At 37.2% G+C, this 22,026-nt stretch overlaps 1 protein-coding gene across 1 annotated transcript; it reads right to left on the bottom strand.

The window, feature by feature from the left end:
• Positions 1–7,496: 7,496 nt before the first annotated feature.
• Positions 7,497–21,089, bottom strand: LOC121415151 (protein artichoke-like). Its single transcript, XM_041608323.1, has 2 exons — positions 21,001–21,089; positions 7,497–11,053 (listed from the first exon to the last, which is right to left on the bottom strand). Coding segments are annotated over exons 1-2 (3,474 nt in total). The 5' UTR covers positions 21,003–21,089; the 3' UTR covers positions 7,497–7,581.
• Between the last annotated feature and the right edge of the window lie 937 nt (positions 21,090–22,026).

The raw sequence follows: 22,026 nt of genomic DNA, 5'->3' as shown, positions 1-22,026 counted from the left end.
TTTGTGTTTTATTATTTGCATTTAATATACAATATTTCATTTTTTCCAGATTTGACAATAAGGAAAAACTTGACTGAACCATATAATATTAAACAACGCTAATTCCACATGTTCAGGGAAGAATCAATCGTTGCTTCACCTGACAATGCAGTGGAAAATTAGAATATTTCATACATAAACTACAAAAGAAATAGAGAGTGGATGATATCATCAGTCTCCTCATTTGCATACCTGGATGTACATAGAACTGTTTTGTGAAATTAAGCGAAACTTTAAAATGTCACAACTTTCTCATTTTACATCCGATTTGATGAAATTTTCAGTGTTCTGCCTGTTGTATTTTTCTCTTTTTATTAAAATCAACCATTTGCTGGGGTGGACTTGTCCTTTAATGCTTAGCATCTTTAGTAGGGAATGGACTGCTCCCCAGGGGATGGAGAGAGTGTAATTGTTCTCATTGAGTGTATCACCGATGTATCACAGACCAACTCCATTCATTATAATATTGATCTTAATTAGCGAGTAACAGAAAATGATGCTCTAGTAACAGAGAAATTAAAAATTCAAACAACTGAGAGACTAAACTCGGCTAGGCTGGGCAAGAATTAGCCTAATAGTTTTTTAGTGGTTGTTCCTTTGGAACTTGCAAAGCTAAGGGAGTTATGCTGAATTAATGAATGACATAAGTTTTGGTTTCTTAGGCAAATTGAATTGAGAATTGAAATTGAAATTTAATGCATGAGTGAACAGGAATGTAGTGTTAGCATATTCAACTTATGGACCTCAGCAGTGTGTTCGTGAGAGTCAGAGTACTTGCTACAAGCAAGAGGGTGAGATATGGTAAGACTTGGTTATAAGGGCATTCCTCTTCTTTTTGTCCTTTTACAAATTAAAAGTAATATGTATCCCCTCCTCCTTCATTTCCCCAGCCTCCCTCTCTCTGTCTCACTTTCTGGATTGTAGCCTATAAAAAAACTTAACTGCCACTGAAGTGACCAGTAGCTGATAGTCATTTTTTTCATTGAATGATTACCAAGAATTGACTGATTATGATGATTTATTACATAATTTATTGAAAAACTGAATGTTTGATTGATCACAACAATGCACACTGAAATATTGATTTATTGATAACTTGTTGATTTATGATTGAAAGGAAAAAGTTGATGCCCCTTTTCAGAATTTAACATTAAATCAACATTCTGCTCTGGACTTCACGTGTACATGACAATAACAATCAGTCACTAAACAGGAGCAGAGGGCGGGAGAGAGGGCTTAAAGGAAACCAAAACCCAAGAAGAGAAGCAATCTTATTGGAAAGAATAAAATGAGAGGAAAAATTTAAAAAAGTGTCATCAAAATCGGTTATGAAATAAGCAAGTTATGGACGATTAAAAGGTCTAGTTGTACTTACTATGTGGATCCTCAAATTGGCAAACATGCTTCAAAATGGCTGATTTTGTGGACAACTCTCCATTTGTTTTGTACACATATTTTCAGATTTTCCCCTTTATTTTACATATTTCATATTATCTCCTCCTGACCTTGACATATATGGTGTGGATTATATTTCCCGATGGCATATGTTGTGCTCAGAAGGAGGCAAGATGCAATTTGAAAGATAATGAGGAAAATCTAAAAATTTGTGTACAAAACAAATGGAGAGTTGTCCACAAAATCAGCCATTTTGAAGCATGTTTGCCAATTTGAGGATGCCCATAGAAAGTACAAAACAAGAGTTTTCAAACTCCCATAATTTGCTTAATTCATAACCGATTTTGATAAAACTTTTTTTTAATTGTTCCTCTCATTTGACTCTTTCCAATAAGATTACTTCTCTTCTTGGGTTTAGGTTTCCTTTAATGTTCTGTTGACCCTTATTCCATCAACCTACTTCTCCCACTGAAGTCCTATCTCATCCCCTATTCTCTTGCTGCATGAGATCCACCTGATAATGTTGAAATGCTGCCCCCAAAAGTGTAATATGTGTTCACTCATGCATTAAAGTTCAATTTATAATAATTTATGAAAGTTGCTTAAACAGCCAAAACTGGTCACGGTTGATCATTAATTTATCACAACGCCCTTAACTTTGCAAGCTCCAAAGGATTTGCCTCATAAAAACTGACAGAAATTGGAAAGCTAATTCCAGCCCAGCCTATTTTTCATACCGTTTGTTTCAGTGGGCAGTGCTCGCTCAAGCATGAATAGTTTTTCCAACTTTTTGGTGTCATGTGAAAGTTGACTTTATTGGCTTCCGTAATATGTAAGTGTTTCTCCCAAGGTGATAATATTTTGATATTTGGCAGCCATTTCAAAAGTGTATAGTTTTTTTTGGACGCACTGTATAGCATAGTCGTTGGTAACTCTGAAAATTTGTTTGCAAAACTTGATTTTACAAGCCTTCAATCGAAGGTTTTTAGCTCAATGTTGCAACCCTCGTCTCGTTCAAGATAGAGACAAGTGTTATTCGTCATATTACTCTATAGCGCCAACTATCTACAATTCGCATCAAACCGAATGGTTTGTGCATCTGCTAATGAAAAAAAGTCAATAAGCCAGTTCGTAGTTCCTTTCTGCGCATGATCAGAGGAAGGTCATTTGTACTAAAGTGACATGGTGGTTTAAAATCTAATGAGATAAGCACCAACTTTGATGTCTTCATTATATATTCTTTTGAATTGTCGTTTCATTTACATCCACCAAAAACAACAATGCGTCCACGAACGACTGGTATTTCAGTTTGCCAAGTACATTGTGCAAAATGCTATGATATGCATTCAAAGTAGGAATGCAACAAATACCTTCATAAAGTGTTCATTGGTGTGCTATTCTAGTCACCTGGTCTATTCAATTTCTTCATCCTGCTATGTAAGGCAAGCTAACGAAATATCTTGCTTTGAAATCTGCCTATAGCATGATGAAAGAAATGAAAGGTCATTTGACCAAAATTTTCCATGAAGTAACTACGAACCTGTCTATTAGTAGACATTAAGACGACTATGGTTCTCTTTGCCATTTCCATTTCTTTCTATCTTCTCTTGATCTGCCCTGCACTCCATCTCCTTCCTACCTCTTTTTCATCTTAAGTTTTCGTTTGCTCATATCTTGTCTCCTTTGCCATCATTTTTCATTTCGAGATCGAGAACAATACATAGGGATGATGATTGATTTTTCAATTGATCAACCTTTACGCCATTACAATTATTTGTTTATAAAAAAACCAAACATATCCTATAGGATGTAACACCTGTGAAGTTAAAACCCTTTACCTCCATCAGAAAAACAAAACAACCACTCTCTTAGTCATCTTCATTAATTCTATCATGTCCATAACAAAATAATTATCACAACCATAATGTTTGATCATCATAACAATACCACCACCACCATCAACATCCTCGTCATCATCATCTTCATTCTCCTCCTCATCAATATCATCATCACCATCCTCACTGGATCAGGACTATATTAAATCCTCATGCAGAAATGGGACTAAAATATGGATGGAGAAACTATTTGCGACTGCGAGGAGGTTCAAAAGATACAATACCCGACGGTCTCAGATCCATGCACTGCCAAAGATCAGGTGGGTGTTTCATGAAAGTTGTCAGCACTGACCAAGTTGTCAGTACTATTTAAGTGAAACCCTTGCTTTTGATTGGCTGAGAAACACTGGCCTCTGATTGTTACTATGGTAACTGTCGGAGAAAGACAACTTAGTGATGACAACTTTCATGAAACGCTCCCCAGATCACGTACCTTTCACTGGACATGCAGGACGTGTGTAGTGACCAGCAAAGAAGAACATGAAGAAAAGCCATCGCCGTCACATCCACTTTGTCATCTCATCATCTAAATCCCATGACCACTACCAAAATACTATCACCACCGCATCTCTTCTTCTTCTCAATTTTCCAATCAACTTAATTTTCATCGAAATCTTACTATCACGGACCTCCTAGCTTAACCATAGTAACTTTATCGCTCTGGTTAGAGAACACCACAAAACATCACCACAATCACCATCTCTAACATGACTTATCTAACACTTTTGTAAAAAATAATTCATTCCTATTTTTATAGTATGCATAAAACTTGACGAGCAGCACTTACCGAAAGGGTCAATTTACAAAATTCATGAATTAAATAAAACAAAGCAAATGGAGAGTAAGTATTCGATATCAAAACTTATGTCTAGTTATGAATGATTACTTAAATAAAAATCATTCATACCCTTATTTCACAATTCTCGATCTGTTGCATTTCAACGAGGGGTAAGGGACTGCAAGCTACATTACATGCTACTTAGTTTGTGCACTCTAAAAGATATTGGGTAAAAATGCTCCATGAGGGTAATTATGTGTCCGACCAAAATTTGGCATTTTCTTATTTTGCATTCATATTTATCCAGTGTGATGAAAATTTTGGCCCATATTGCTGCTCATCTTATCTCTTACTGGACAATTGCTTCCCGCATTGGGTAAAATACTCCCTCAAATTGGTTGGACACATAATTACCCTCGTACTGGTTAAAATTTTACCCAACATTTTTACAGTGTATTGAATTTATTTACTTAACCCCCACCATTCCACACACCTAAACCCAGAAAAAGGCCCTTCCTCATCATCACGTCAACACATGAACGAAGATACTCAGACACGTATTAATTTGTGATTATATGGTGATATTTAATCAAACATTGAATAATAATTTCTTGTGAGTAGACAGTGATACAAATAAATCTGAATGTACATAACGTGTTTTACTCATCATTATCCATATTTTCCAAGTAACACAGCTTTTCCTGGCGACTGCGTGCCACAGTAGGAAGTTAACGCAACTCAGAATGTGCCTTAAAAAGTATCACCGCTGCCTCGCTGATGAGAGGCAGCGTAGTGAACAAAATTTTTGAGGAGAACAACATGGCAAATGCGAGAAAAAAAAATGAGCGAGAAGCGAGTAAGATTTAATTAGTCTTCTTAAATAAGTTTGCGATGTATTCAACATATACTACTTTCCTTCCATTTTATTCTTTTTATCCATTTCTTTTTTTCTTAGTTGTGAAACTTTTTTTTCTGGGGGGGGGGGGGCGCAAAGCCCCGTACGTATCGGATCTTTTTTTTTATTTATTCATTTTGTTTAAAAACAGGAAGCCAATTCAACGATTTGTTGGTCTCCCATCGGGCCGTGTGACAATGTACATATCTTAACATAACAATTATAACAATTCATATACATAAAAACATCATATAACATAGGCATAAATGAATAAATGGATCTGATTAGGTCATCTAATATTCATATTTTTCGATTCCCATAGATATTTTGGTCGGCTTTCAGAATCTTAGTTTTAAGAAAAGTAGTAGTAGTAGTAATAGAAGATGGAGTAGTAGTAGCAGTAGTAATAGAAGATGGAGTAGTAGTAGTAACAGTAGGAGTAGGAGAAGTAGTAGTAGTAATATAAAAGTACGAGTAGTATAATAACAACGGAAAATGACAATCCAGCCTTAACATGTTTACAGTATTTTTTTTTTGGGGGGGTATACATGTTTTCACACATAATCAAAGTTATATAGCATATCATGCTTCATCATGCCACAATAGAAATTACAAAAGTACGAACGTGGTTGACAAAACATGGTGATATTTACAGAACTCATTTGAGAATAATTAATCGCCATTCCTATTTAATTCATTCTAATAGTAATAGTCTTACACAGAAAAAAAGAATCCTATTGTATTTTTCAAGGCAAGTTTGGGAGATGGCACTATACAAATCTTAACAATAACAGGAGAAATTCTTCTACGATTGATTGCATTGACTACAATGTATAATTAATCGCAAAAATCAGCGTAAGATCAGTCGCTTACCTTTGTGCTACGCGACCCTGATCTAACTAAGTTCACTTGATCACCGGACGACATATCACCTGGGGTGAGTGCAACCCAAAAGCAATGATTGGGGCTTCCTAAGTGCATGCAACAGTAAACAAGTGCCGTAAACAAGAAGCCAAAAATCAGTATATATCAACGTCCATTAACATTGGATGACAAGAAAAAAAGGAGGTCCCCAATATTAAACCGAAAACCAACTTGAACACTAAGGGCAGAGAGGACTTAACTAAGGTTTAGGGAAACTCCTGGGATGGAACACGATACTGCCAGTCCCAACCGTACAAAACATTAGAACCTGTCAGACAGCAACGAGGAAATTGTTCATTCGACAGGATCGACAAGCCAAAGCAATACCGTCTCATGAACATTAGGGAAAGGTTCAGGTCGAGCTGCGACACAAATACAAGTGGTAGAAGGATGCATAACTATGACAGTAAGAAGATGGGCAAACTCGGTCTTTGTTGGTTTGAAAGATGTGTATGGCCTTATGTCGAATACGATGAAACCTGAACTCCGCTGACTGAGATATAGCAACATATCATAAAACGCAGGAGTAAATATTTCACCAAGCTGCTAAAGAATGGATCCAAGATGGAAAAGTGCAGACTGCCAAGATAATTATACTTCAGCGTCCAAGTCCTTGCATCACTTGATGGCATCCACCACTGACAGAGGTCCAGAAAGCCAAGAAGTAACTAGAGACGGGGAAAGCACCACATCGTTCGTGATGTATTATCCATTGAACTCTTCAAAGGGAAGGTGAAGCTATTTTGAAAGAATATTTTGAGCTCTGCAGGACTTCAAGAGTGTCAACACTATACACTACGCATCTTTATGTGACAATAACCACACATCTATCTCAGTGCCAAATATTGCAAGAAAGATCAATGTCCTTGAAACGGTTGTCCTGAACTGACCCGCACAGTACACATCACTTGTTGGGAAATGTGACGGTAAGTGTGGGTTTATTAGGCGCACATGGTAATTGTGGCATTTAAAAACCCAACTAGGATATCTACATTATCTATAATACCTGAAAAATGCTTTAAATGCATGTGAGTTATCCTGCCCAAGCTAGACTGCCCATCAAAGATCGTCGGAACCACCCAATCATTACATCACGACATATAGCACGGATTGTAGAAAATGCAGCGTCCTTTCTCAACGCAAGGTTATACGACGCCTATATGCTCTTCAGCCTCATGTTTGTCAAGTTCTGCGCCTATAATGTTCTCTGATGAAGTCTGATGTCACATTTAGGTACTGCTATGACTGATTACTCAAATTTAGGCACAATGTAGCCAAAAAATCAGTCTTGGACGCCCCTTTGTGAGATTTCTTTTTTTGTATATACGACAAACAGAAGTGACGCTTCCTCACCGAGCTTCAGATTGATAAAGAAGGTACAACCAATTGTAGCAGTGATATCTTGTCGAGATCTTTACGTACTCTGGGAATAAGGTGGAAACCTGAGAATGGAGAAAAGGTTTCCAAAATATTCGCAAAAACAAGAGCTTTGGGGCAAGCTACAGACACTTAGTTGCGTTGGGCATCAGGTTTTTTTTTCTCTGTCATAGTCGATGCTGGATAGTTTACGTTATATTTATACCAGCTATGAATTAAATGATCTGTTCATATCCGTTGTCTTTTAAAGATTTTTTTTTGATGAAGTGAGTTTCATATTATATAGTGAACAATATCATAATATTGAACACGACACAAAACATCGACAATTCTGCGTGAATGGCCTCGGAGTTCTCTGAAGACGTCGATGTGGAAATTTCCCCGTCTGATGTTTGCCTTTTAGCTCCAGGATCATGACTGACATCACCGAATGCCAATGTCTCCATGCTAACTTGAGTATCAATCATGACGCTTTGGGTAGGCTTAATGGTTGCCCCTCTGCCAACGATATTGCGAAATGTGTCATTGGTGGGGATGTTGATACGTACATGAAGGTCGACAGTCAAAAGTGCCGAACCTTCATAGTTTGTTGCATTGCACTGGTAACCTCTATAGTCCCTGTTTGTTATTTGTTTGATCAGCAGTCGGTCATCTGTAGATACTTGTATATTTGTACCATTTTGGAGCTCTTCTTCCATGTTCACCCATGTTACGTTGACACCATTGAGATCACGCAATGGACACTCCAAGCTTACCTGATCTCCTGTCGCAGCGTAGGCTACAGACTTGGAAGGGTTTAGTTCCGGTTTACACTGAAAATGTTCTGGAGGCACGTCAGCAACGTATTCTCCCAAAAGTCTCAACGGTTTCTGACACTCCACGTCACCTTCTGGGAGATCGTCACCAAAGAGTCCTTGATTTTGTTTCAAATGTTGAATAAATTTTACCAGAGAGCAATTACACTGGATGGGGTTCCCGGTCAAATTGATTCGGATATTGGACTTGAGGCCGTCCGTTGTCTTCATCTCAACACCATCCAACTTGTTGTTGGTGAGATCAATCGTTTCCAAATCATGCAGACTGTCAAACAGGTTAATATTGGACCTCTGCAGATTATTACTGCTTACATTCAAGTGCTTCAGAAATGAGAAGGTATGAATGAAACCTCCATCCAGTGCATCAATGTTGTTATTACTCAAATCCAGGACCTTCAGATCTCGTGTTCCACTCACATTTCCGAAATAATCACCTGACAATTCGTTGTGAGATACATCGAGCTCAAAGACTGTGCTGGTATTGAAACTTGGAATTTTGGTTAAATTGTTGTGTCTCAGTTCAAGTCTATTGACAATCTTTTCCTCAGGATAAGACAGACTTATGCTATCTGTGCCCTTTAGACATGTCACGTTATTCAACATTACATCTGGACTCACAAAGCTATTAATACTTTGGAATAGTCCCTTCGGAATCATTTGTATATCTGTATGTGAGAAATCAACAGACCGTATGCCAGAGAATGAATGAAACGTTGTTTCGTTTATAAATCTGAGTGGGTTGTAAGACATGTTTAGTGCGAATAGACTATACTGGCAACTTTTGAAAGTCATAGAATCAATCGCAGTTATGCGATTCCCATCAAGGTGAACTACACTGATGGACTTAAACATGTGACTACTCTCTGTGTATTCATCAAACGCGAGGGAGAAATTAGTGAGCATATTGTAAGAAAGGTACAGATTCCTGATTGATCGATGTGCATCAAACGTTCCGATAATGACCTTCTCGATCAGGTTGTATGATAAGTCAAGCACGGTAAGCTTGGAACACAATATAAATGTATCCTTTGGAATATGCCTAATTCGATTATGTCGTAGGTTGAGTTCTACAATATTTGGAATGTGATTCACGAAAGAGATGTTGGGGATGAGATTGTGTGTTAGGATCACATTCTTCAGCCTTGCCATGGATACCTCGCCAATTTCTATTTTTTCTATCTGGTTCCTTGAGAGATCGATGTATTCAAGAGACACGAACTGCCAATCAGTTGAGATCACCGATATATACCCTGAGCGAAGTTCCAGCCTTTTAAGATTATGAGCCGTTGTGAAAATCTGTGGAGACACATCTTCTGCATTACGTACCGATAAGCTAGTCAAACTAACAAGAGAAGACAGAGCGTCATTTGCAATTTGCACAGAGCCGTTGTCATTCTTTATCGAAATATGGGTGATGGGGATGATTCGCCTGTTAGGTGGTAAATAAGTGATCGACGTTCCGTTCAACGACAGTCGACGCAAGGAAATCAAATTCTGCAATTTGTCCCACTCGAATATACGAATAGGGTTGAAATCCAAATATAACTCGAATGGCCAATATAACAGCGGAAAATTGGGAAATGCCTCTAAAAAGTTTTTACTCAGATCAAGTATAGACAATTTCATACAGCCTCGTAGACTTTGTACATGTATTTCCCGAATCATATTTTCAGATGCATTTAGATAGGCCAACGATGGCATACTCTTGAACGCCTGTAGGTCACTTAGCTTGTTAGACCCTACATCGACGTTCTTAAGACTTACAGAATGAGTGAAAGAACCTACTTGTATATTCTCTATCTTATTGTTTTGGAGAAAGAGAGAAACAAGACGAGGGTTGTTGCTAAGAGGTCCCAGTTCTGTTAACTTATTACCCTCTAGAGACAAATACGTCAGCAGTGGGCTATTTCCAAGAGCACTGCCGTCCAAATATTCTATCGCATTTTCTGCCAAGCGGAGCGTTTCCAACAAAGGGAAGTCGGACATTTCGCTCAGATATGTGATCCTATTATGACTGAGATTTAGGTGGCGTAGTGTCTCTGAAGCATGTAAGCTGTTCAGATCCTCAACCAGATTGTTGCTGGCGTTCAGATTCTCTAGGAAGGGAATCCCCGAGATATTTGTGAGATCATTGATCTGATTGTTGGACACATCAAGGGTTTTCAATGCTGGAACATCTTGCCACATAGCTCCATCTATTTGTTCGATCTGGTTAAAAGCCACGTACAGTGACTGTAGACTTTGGGATACAACATTGGTAAGATAGGTAATAAAGTTCTTTGAGAGATCCAACGTATCTAGCATGCTCAGGTCTTTGAACGACTCTTTGTGAACCATCTTGAAGTTGTTCCGACTCAGATTCAGCTTTTTCAATTTGTCGTGACTAAATGTGAATGAATTTATGAAATTTCCATCGAGATCCAATACATCGAGTTGTTGGACATCAAGCAAAGATCCTGTTGTAAAATTATTCAAGAAGTTGTCACTTAGTGATAGTTTTATCAATGTTCGAAGCCCGTGCAATTCGGATGTATCTTTCAAGGTGACCTTTGCCAGTTTAAGAATTTCTAGGTTTGGTAGAAGACTCAAGCATCCCGCCTCGATACTGGTGATAGGATTATCTTCGATGTTGATCATACCCAGGCTAGTAGCATTGCGGAACGATCTGTGGGTTAATGTCGTAGCTTTTGTCTGGAAAGCAGAGAATACTAGAACCTTATGCAGCATGGTTGGGAATTCCTTGATGAGCAAGCGATTGCATCGGACAATGACAGTCGGATTTACCATGCGAAGTGAGAGGCACATACATTCCGTCTCTACAGGGCATTGTTCAATTCGACCATAACTGACCGGAACAATGAAAAGGATGAAGAAAAGAGTGAGTAGTAGGGTACACCGTCGTTTCGAGGACACCCAAGGGATGTCCATGATAGACCTGAAGGCATGAAGCATGAGAGAAAAAAAGGAAGGGAAAGGAAGGGTGATGAATGTCAAGCCTTGATCTTATCGATGCAAAAAAATTTCACCCTGTTTGTTTCCATAATACTAAAAAAGGAGAACTTTATTAAGAGCATTACCACCATATATAAAGGTCTCCCACATTTCAAAATGTATTATTTCGATATATGTTTATATATTTTTTTCTGCTATTTGTTTTAATAATAATAAAAAAATTATCAGGTATAAATATATTTCAATTGGATTATTAGAATGTATATATGCTTGATAATGATATAAATAATATGATTATTATTTCTTATTTTTTATTTTATCATTTTATTTATTAATTTAATAAATAAAATGATAAAATAAAAAATAAGAAATAATAATGATAATAATTGTAATATATACGCCATTTATCTAGCTGCCTATTCAATGGCGCATATTACCCCTGCTTTAGCTCCAGCTGTATAAAGGCGTTTGGTGCATTCAAGGAATCAATCCTGCCGGATGGCTGTTTTCATAAAGCTGTTCGTAAGTTGAGAGCGACTGGTGATCCTTATGGTAAATGATATTCACCATTAATGTTCATTGGTGATTATTTAGCGCGTAAGAAAGGTTCACTAGTCGTTTTTATAGTCGCTCTTAACTTACGAACAGCTTTATGAAACGGCCCCCGGGTAGGTAACATGCAAATTTGTTAGAATATGCAAAATAAGTCATCACACTGTTCACGACCGCACTGTGCAGGGCACAAGCCACACAGTGATAGTATCCTTCACAGTGTCGTAAACTATGTGGAACTACAATCATGAATACCATTCACACTGTCCAGTTACCATCATTTTGGGGGTTACGTTCGAATGTTCTATTTTCCGAAGGTTCGATTATTCCAAACGTTGGTTATTCCGAAGATTCATAATTCCGATGGTTCGTATTTCGGAAGGTTCGTTAATCCGATAGCGAAACAAGGTTCCTTAATCCGAAAACGAAAAAAGGTTCGTTAGTCCGAAAACGAAAAAAGTTTCGTTAATTCGAAGGTTAGTTATAACACGGAATAAGGTTGGCCGAAAACGAAATAAGGTTGGTTAATTCGGAAACGAAATAATGTTCGTTAATCCAAAAATTAAATAAGGTTCGTTACTCCGAAAAATGAAATTATCTGTGGCGAAGCCGGGAATAGAAGGGACAAGCGTGGTGGTGGTGGTGGGGGGGGGTTGAAACCGCGTTGTTGTTCAATTGCTATGAGGATGGGAAAGCAGGGGCGGCGGAACGTATTTTGTTTGGGAGCAAAGCCAAAAAGGGCACTTAAAATTTTGTCAAAATGGGCAATTTGGTGCAAACTGATATTTTCACGATGAGATTATCATCTGCATGGAGACGTTGTGTGTTTTGTAGTAATTAAGTTGAGTAAAGCTGAGTGGCTGTTTTGCCCCGCCCCCAGCAAAAAAAAAACATCCGGGGGGGGGGGGGGTTCGCTACAATGATACAATACATTACGACTTGTGCACCTGCCATGTTCCTCTTTTCATTTGCACTTTTTATTTGCACCTCCCTTATCTCCCTCTTTCTTTTCTTTGTCACTTTACCCTCCCTATCATAATTTGTAAGTAATCTTTTTTTGTGTGTTACCACTGTAATTATTATTATTTGAACTACTTCCTCTTATTTTTTTGTCGCTTATTCGTTTTATTTTGATATTTGTAGATTACTTGTTTTAAGTTTGTCTTCTGCGTCCGTCTCAATTTTTGTATATTGTTGTATATATAGTTTGTTTATAATTAGTATTGATACTAAGTTTAGGGGCTTGCCTTCTCTACAAGCTTTTGCTTTTCTTGGCAAGTCCCTCCGTTCATTTCTTGTTTCTTTTCATTGATAAAATTACTGCAACAAATTGAAGTTTTGTTTAATTCATATTCAACATTTGTGACGAAATTTCATTGATTTGTCTGTATTATCGATTATATTGAATATGTATTGTTACGTTGATTGTATTTTGAAAAAATTGTTGAACGGAAATAGATAAATCTAAATCTAGGAAAACTTGCCCTTTTTTAATGAAATGTGCCCTTTTCCGAAATTAAATACACTTTTGAAGTACAATATGATAATTTTAGGTTAGGAAACCACACAATTTTTAAAACTTTTTTCGCATCATTTATTGTTTGGTAAGGTAATGTCCTGTTTCTTATGAAAATGATTAGAACATCGGCGGATCCAGGGGGGTGCGCAGGGTGCGCGCGCCCCCCTAATATTTGAGCGGCGCCGAAGGCGCCGCTCAAAATAAAAAAATAAAAAAAGTAAAAGAAAGAAAAGGCGCCGCTTGAAAAATTAAAAATAAAGGAAAGAAAGGGAAAAGGCGCTGCTTAAAAAAAAATATACACTGATATAACATTAGCAACAGTAAAGGAAAGACTATCCCCAGCAAAGCGTAATGATCATCTTCCTTATTTTTTCTTTTAACTACACTTTACCCAACAACTTCGCCGGTAGCAGTGCGCTGCCTGCATATAACTGGCGCCAATCAAGAATAATCAGCGCCACCTTAATCTAAATCGGCGCCGAACAAGACTAATCAGCACTATTTAGTTATAAATCGGCGCCAGTCAAGAAAAATCGGCACTGCCAGAGTCTTTACCGGGGCCGATCAAGGATAATTAGCGCCACCTAAATCTAAATCGACGCTGGACAAGAACAATCGGCGTCATCTGGTTATAAATCGGCGCCGGTAAAGAAAACTCGGCGCTGCCTGAGTTCTTAACCGGCGCCGATCAAGGATAATCAGCGCCACCTATATCTAAATCGGGGCTGGTCAAGAATAATCAGCACCACCTGGTTAAAAATCGGCGCCAGTCAAGAATAATCGAGGCCTCCTGGTTCTAGATCGGCGCCAGTCGATTATGGATTGCCGCTGCCTGAATCTTACGTAACGTCGGTAAAAATAATCAGTACTACTTGTTTAAATCGGCGCCGGTCAAGACAAATCGGCGCTGCCTTTGTCTTAACCGGCGCCGCCTAAATTTAAATCGGCGCCGGTCAAGAATGATCAGCGTCCCCTGATTTCAATAAATAAGCGCCGGTAGAATAATGAAGAAGGGCCTATTGCTAACCAAATCTAGATCGGCGCCGCGGTCAAGAATGATCGTTTTGCCCTCCCCAATAATTCCGCATGTGCAAAAACAATAAGATGGTAATGTTACACAGAAATCAGCAAACGAGATTGAGCTACACAACTCGTTCTTTATTAAAAATCGTGCTCAAATTATCCGCTTTTCAGATTGGAACATAAAAATTTTCAGCTCGCGCTTCGCGCTCGCATCACTTCTGTAGCAAAACCCCATACTTTTCATGATTAAATAGGTGAATAGAATGTCCCGTTTTTAGTTCTGAACCTCAAAAGAACTCCCGCTTCGATTTGCAATAATCTTTTGTTGGATATAATCTTGTTCTTTATTAAAACGTACATTAAACTGTAATGTTTTCAGATCGAAAAATCACAATTTTAAGCTCGCGCTTCGCGCTCGCATTTTTTTTAGATACCCATCTTAATCATTGGTACCAAGAATGCTTAGAATATCAAGCTTTCTGGTCAGAATATAAGTAAATTTCAGCTCGCCCTCGGCACTCGCATTATCTGTGTAGTGAGATATGTATCCTCCTCATGAGTTACTACAAACAGTCCTAAACAGGCACCTTTTTCCTGTTTTCAGGTCAGTATACTTTAAAAATTTCAGCTCGCGCTTCGCGCTCGCATTAATTTGTCGGTGAAATATGTGTCTCTATCTCATGAGTCATATATATCTATATGATATGAGTCATATATATATATATATGCATGTGTGTGTGTGCGTGTTTTGACAGGGTCAGGCATTACCCCTTTTTCTTTTTCAACATTTCTTTTATGGCGCCGGTGAAGTGCAAAAATATGTGCGCCGCTCGGCAGTGCGCCCCCCCTTTCGCCAAAAGCTGGATCCGCCTATGTAGAATGTCCAGTTTTTAGCTTGGAATATCACAAATTTTCAACTCGTACTTCGCGCTCATATTATTTGATTGGTGAAAACATCCGATTCATGAGTCACTATATGCCGTCATAACAGGTTCCTTTTCCGGTCATTATATCAAAAATCTAAGTTCGCGCTTTGCGCTCGCATTATTTTTTTGGTGAGATAGTTTATTTCATGACAAAAAAGCTGCTCGGAATGCTTAATTTTCATTTCTTATTGAAATGTCCAAACGTTTGAGCTTGCGATTCGCGCTCGCAACATCTCACAAGGATGCATTTTAACAGTAATAGGCGCCATAATTAACCAAAGAGTCGGTCACTTTTCAACCAAACTTGGATGGACGATGGACTTGGGGGACCTGCATGTTATGCTGCAGTCAGAGGTCACATGGTAAGGTCAAAGGTCATTTTCAGGGCAACGTTAAAGTTTACATGCAAGACTCTCTTATGACACCTAACTCCACAACTGATGGTAGATGGACTTGGGGGACCTGCATGTTATGCTGCAGTCAGAGGTCACATGGTAAGGTCAAAGGTCATTTTCAGGTCAACGTTAAAGTTTACGTGCAAGGCTCTTATGACAAGTGTTATTCCATCCCAGTCATTTCACAATGAAGTTTTGATACAATTCTGTTGCGTGCCCTCGCAAATCACGATATTTATTTTCATAAGCGGGTGAGACACAAATTTGTTTTGTAGATTTGGGTAACTTTTGATGGCGTTGAAATGAAATCAGTAAATATGAAATGAGCGTTGTTGCAATTACCTATTTGATTTGCTAGTTGGGGGTCGATGCTACTAAAAAAGAGTTAAAGGATGAAGCATAAATGGATTTATCTGGGATTTTATCACCGTGTAAATCTTTCGGTATTAGAATGGTTTTAATTTATAAAATTAGTATCAAAATCACCCATGAAATAAATGTGTTTATTCTCTGAAAAAAGTTTAGCAAGACATTGCTCAAAATTTTGACAAATTTTATCGAACTCAACATAAGGTGGTTTGCATGTAAGGCCAATAATAACGTTTTCCTCTTTGTGTCGCAATTAGCTATCCATATTTACCACAACTTGAAACTGTAGCTTGAATTAAAGGACAAGTCAACCCTCCAAAAATTGATTTGAATAACACGAAAAAAGTCAAACAAGCACAACACTGAAAATTTCATAAAATCGAATGTGAATAAAACGAGAGCTGCGGGGTGAAAATATACATATTTAGATAGATAGAATAAAATTCACAGAGCAAAATGCTGAAAATTTCATCAAAATCGGATAACAAATAACAAAGTTATTGAAGTTTGGCATCTAGCAATATTTTGTGAAAATAGTTATATGCACGTCACCATGAATATTCATTAGGTAGGCTGATGACGTCACATCCCCACATTCCTTATTTTTATGTTATTACATGTAATCATTATTGTTTCATTTGATTCATACATGTGTGAATGACGTGTTTCCTTTATGATGAAATAAGTTGCATTAAAGAATATTTAATGCACTAAGTCAGTTGTCAATCCAATTTGTTTTTTGTTTCAGTTCTTGGTAGTAAAAATTTGAATGAACTTAATTTCATACAATACAAAAGAACAGGTGGGGATATGTCACCATCAATTTGCTTACAGAATATTTATGAAGACATGGCTGAATAACAAGAAAAAAAGTTTAACAAGCACAACTCTTTAAAATGCCATAACTTTGTTGTTCCTTGTCCGATTTTGTTAATTTTTTTCAGTATTTTATTTGTCTGATTTTTCTTAATCCGTTTAAATCATATTTTTTCTAGCCTGGAGCATCCCTTTACGAAAGTTATGCCATTTCAAATGTTTGCTTAATTTCACGAAATAGTTAGACACAATCTGTTCGGTATATGCAAATGAAATGAATAAGGGAACTGGTGACATCCCCCACCAGTTGTTGCTTTTGTATTATATATTTTTTATCATGAAATACGCAACCTTATAATTTTTTTCTCATTGCATGTGAAACAATTTTTTTATTGCCCTCTAGACATGTGAAATTAATAGCATTGTTGTTTACATTTTGCGGTTCAATTAAGTTGATCCTTATACATTGCTAAATCTGTAAAAATTGGAATATTGTTTAATTCAAACAATAAAAACAAAGAAATAGTGAATGAGGGACACCATCGATCTTCTCGATATTTTGAATATCATTGGGTACATAACTGTTTTAGGAAAAAAAATAAGCAAAACCTTTCAATAAAATGTCATAACTTTCTTATTTTACATCCGATTTTTATTACATTTTCAGCGTTATGCTTGTTTGATTTTTCTCAATCGATTCTTATCAATATTTACCTGGGAGGGCTTGACCTTAAATAATACGGGCCTTATTATTCTTAAAGGTCTTAGTAGATCTAAATAAACCCCCCAGAGCAACAAGCGGCAACGTCCGAAAGCTGTATTGTCATTTTTTAAGGAATAAATTTGATTGAATTTATTCTTATATGCGTATAAAAAACGGGACAGTTTTGTAAAGTCTATAAAAAAAATTGTTTAGAATCATGATATCTATATTTTGATGTCAATAGATGCTCTGAAATCTTATCTTTGAAATGCAATTTAAAAAAAATAAATTTTGTTCTTGCTTGAGCGAACACGGGACGATTTTGTCGGGGGTTCAAAAAATGGCTTGCGCCAGAATGGCAGAATATAATTATGATGATCAGACTTCTTCTTAACCTTTCATTATGTGTGTCATAATTATTTGCTTGAATTAGTTTTTGTCTCACATGCATAGCAGATTGAGACTATAGGCGCCGCTTTTCCGACGGCGACGGCGGCGGCGGCGTCAACATCAAATCTTAACCTGAGGTTAAGTTTTTGAAATGACATCATAACTTAGAAAGTATACGGACCTAGTTCATGAAACTTGGCCATTAGGTTAATCAAGTATTACAAAACATCCTATTAGAGTTTCATGTCACATGACCAAGGTCAAAGGTCATTTAGGGGCAATGAACTTAGACCATGTTGGGGGAATCAACATCAAAATCTTAACCTGAGGTTAAGTTTTGGAAATGTCATCATAACTTAGAAAGTATATAAACCTAGGTCATTAAACTTGGACATATTAGGTTGATCAAGTATCACCAAACATCCTGCATGAGTTTCACGTCACATGACCAAGGTCAAAGGTCATTTGGGGTCAATGAACTTTGGCCGATTTGGGGGTATATATTATATTACAATAAAAAGTTTTTGGATCTGATTCATGAAACTTGGACATAATAGTAATCAAGTATCACTCAACATCCTGTGCAAGTTTCAGGTCACATGATTAAGGTCAAAGGTCATTTAAGGTCAATAAACTTTGGCCGTTCATAAAACGTGGAAATAAGAGTAACTGAGTATCACTGAACATCTTGTGCGAGTTATAGTAGTTTTCAAAGTCAACACTGCTGCTATGTTGAATCGCGTGATGCAGGTGAGATGGCTAGAGGCATTCCACTTGTTTTTCATTCAAACTTCTTTTACCTTTAGATTTTCCGTCATTAGTAAAAAATAAGACTTTTTGTCAACCCAAGCAAGAAGATTTGCATTATTAATTGGGAAAACTTGAAATCATTCAAATCCTTTGATTATGTGAAACAAATTATATCATGGTACCTTTAAAAGACATGAATCCATTTTTTGTCTCACCTGCATAGCAGAGTGAGACTATAGGCGCCGCTTTTCCGACGACGGCGGCGTCAACATCAAATCTTAACCTGAGGTTAATTTTTTGAAATGACATCATAACTTAAAGTTTATATAACCATAAAGTTTATGGACCTAGTTCATGAAACTTGGCCATAAGGTTAATCAAGTATTACTAAACATCCTATCAGAGTTTCATGTCACATGACCAAGGTCAAAGGTCATTTAGGGTCAACGAACCATGTTGGAGGAATCAACATCGAAATCTTAACCTGAGGTTAAGTTTTTGGAATGTCATCATAACTTAGAAAATATATGTATCTAGTTCATGAAACCTGGACATAAGGTTAATCAATTATCACTGAACATCCCGCGTGAGTTTCATGTCACATGACCAAGGTCAAAGGTCATTTAGGCTCAATGAACTTTGGCCGAATTGGGGGTATCTGTTGAATTCCCATCATAACTTTGACAGTTTATAGTTCTTATTCATCAGACATGGACATAATAGTAATCAAGCATCACTGAACATTTTGTGCAAGTTTCAGCTCTCATGATTAAGGTCAAAGGTCATTTAGGGTCAATGAACTTTGGCCGAATTGGGGGTATCTGTTGAATTACCATCATAACTTTGAAAGCTTATTGGTCTAGCTCGTTAAACTAGGACATTAGAGGAATCAAGTATCACTGAACATCCTGTGTGCATTTCAGGTCACATGACAAAGGTCAAAGGTCAATGAACTTTGGCCGAATTGGTTGTATCTGTTGAATTACCATCATAACTTTGAAAGTTTACGGATCTGATTCATGAATCTTGGACATAAGAGTAATCAAGTATCACTGAACATCCTGTGCGAGTTTCAAGTCACATGATCAACGTCAAAGGTCATGTAAGGTCAATGAACTTTGGCCATGTTTTTTTTTGTTGAATAACCATCATATCTCTGTAAGTTTATTGGTCTAGTTCATAAAAAGTGGACATAAGAGTAACCATGTATCACTGAACATCTTGTGCGAGTTAGAGTAGTTTTCAAAGTCAGCACTGCTGCTACATTGAACCGTGCGATGCAGGTGAGACGGCCAGAGGCATTCCACTTGTCTTGGGGTTATTGATTCCTTGACCAAGTTTAATTATAATTATGCTTGACATGACATACAGGAAGGGATTCATGTCTTTCAATGGCAATGGTATATTGAGTCAATTTTGAAGGAGCTTAGATATGGCAGATCGGGTAAAATGTATTATTCACATTAAAAAATTGTGAGCGAGCGAAGCCAGCACACAAATATTCCCACTCTTTTTTATTACAATATCAAATTTTGTGATAGATTTTGACATAATATTCAGTAAATAATACCATATTTTAATTTCTATCTTTCCTTTTAATTCCTTTCCACTTTTTTTCTTGGTCATTATTTTTTTATTGAGGGGGGGCATCCCCGGGCCCCCGCCCATCTGAAGGCACTATAACCTTTGCAGCACGCAATGAAAGGATTTGAAATAGAAAATACACGCTCTCCAATACTTCGGATGAAATAAAAATTGTTTTTGCTTGAAGAAGGAATATTCAAAGCTAAAAGAGAAAATATTAAAAAGAAACAACAGAACAATTCAAGCAAATGAATAGATTTGAAAATGAATTTTGACGGCATAATTTGAAAATTACGTCAAAGATAATGAAAAGGTTAAAAGGTAGTCTGCTGATTAGCAAGAAGTCCGATCATCATATTTATCATTTTATGTCATTTTGGCACAAGCCTCCTTTTCAACCCCAGACAAAATCATTCCGTGTTCGCTCACGCATGAACGAAACTAATTTTTTAATGGCATTTGAAAGATAATTAACACCAAAATTTAGACATCATAATTTGAAACAATTTTTTTTTAGACTTTTCAAATCTGTCCTGTTTTCTTTTTTGATATGCACTGTATATTTAAGCTAGAATTGATCTACCTTCATTGCCTATAAAGGTCTATTATTTCTTTGATCAAACTAATGATTGTAATGAATGTCACTTTACAAATATGACACACTAAACACAAGATTAAAAAGCACTAACTTCCCTCGCCAGACGGATGAATTGTTTCGAGAATTTAAGAAACAAAAATCCGTGATGTGGATTAAAGGTACAAGAAATTCATATTTCTCAATCAGATAATATCCAAATTACAAGTTCATCTATCTATCTCTAAATGTTCAAAATAAATATCGATAGCATAAATATAAATGTTTTTATTAATATTCCCAAAGAAATAAATAACAATGTTACTTACATGATTTGAGAAACACACTTTGTTGTTTACGAGAATATGAAGACCTATCAGTTTTGTCAGCTTGAGTGATTCAAGCTGACTTGTAAGGAGAGAACGCTAGAAGCTCCGATCTATGCTATCCTCTAATGAGAGAATATGAGCGACAGAGACTACAAATCACAAGATTATATACCTACGTCATTATTTTTTGTAAGGATTCGGGTAATGACGTTTTATACAGGTCGATCGGGGTGTGTTGTTTGTGTGTGTGTGGGTCGTCATCATTATCTTCATCAATATCATCATTACCATCATCATCATCATCATCATCAACGTCATCATCATCATCATCATCATCAACAACATTATCACCGCGATTTTTTTCTTTTTTCTTAGTATCTCAATTTTTCTTCTCCTTAATATTCTTCTTCTTACTGCTGTTGTTGTTCTTTGCATTGACGCCCAATGGCAACTATGCTCTGTTGTTGTTCTGTATTCCTATTCCGTCGTCTTCTTTGCAATGACGCCCATTGGCGACAATGCATTGTTCTTGTTCCATATTCCTATTCCGTATAGTCTTCTTCCACAAAATCCCATTTTTTTAACATATGGTTTTTGTTACCTCTACCCTGGCTCCAGGATTTCTTAGGGAGGGGGGCCCAAAGTCAACCTGATTTTGGCGCCCCTGTGTACTTTTCCTTCGGAAAAATGGCAGCCCCTCCCTCCCCCAGGCAATCATCTTATTTCATAGGCACATTAAGAAAAGGCAATTGAATAATGGTTTTGTAATGATGTGTTCATGAATAAATGTAATATCACTTTAAAAAAGAATCCAGAAATGCGAGCGCGAAGCGCGACCTATTTCTATCTTAACCATTTGATGCTTTCAATCTCGTATAACTTCTCATCAGAGTAAGCCCTGCTAGAATTATGTGAGCGGGAGCCAGGCGCGGATCCAGGATTTCTTAGGGGGGCCCTAATTTCGAGTCAAGTAATAATCGTGCCAAAATATTGACCCCCATTGCCGAATGGGTAATGTCTATTTAC

This window comes from Lytechinus variegatus, chromosome 1, assembly GCF_018143015.1.
Source record: "Lytechinus variegatus isolate NC3 chromosome 1, Lvar_3.0, whole genome shotgun sequence".
Classification (NCBI taxonomy): Eukaryota; Metazoa; Echinodermata; class Echinoidea; order Temnopleuroida; family Toxopneustidae; genus Lytechinus; species Lytechinus variegatus.
Note: the sequence above shows the minus strand (reverse complement) of the source record. Positions and strands in the feature narration are given on the sequence as shown.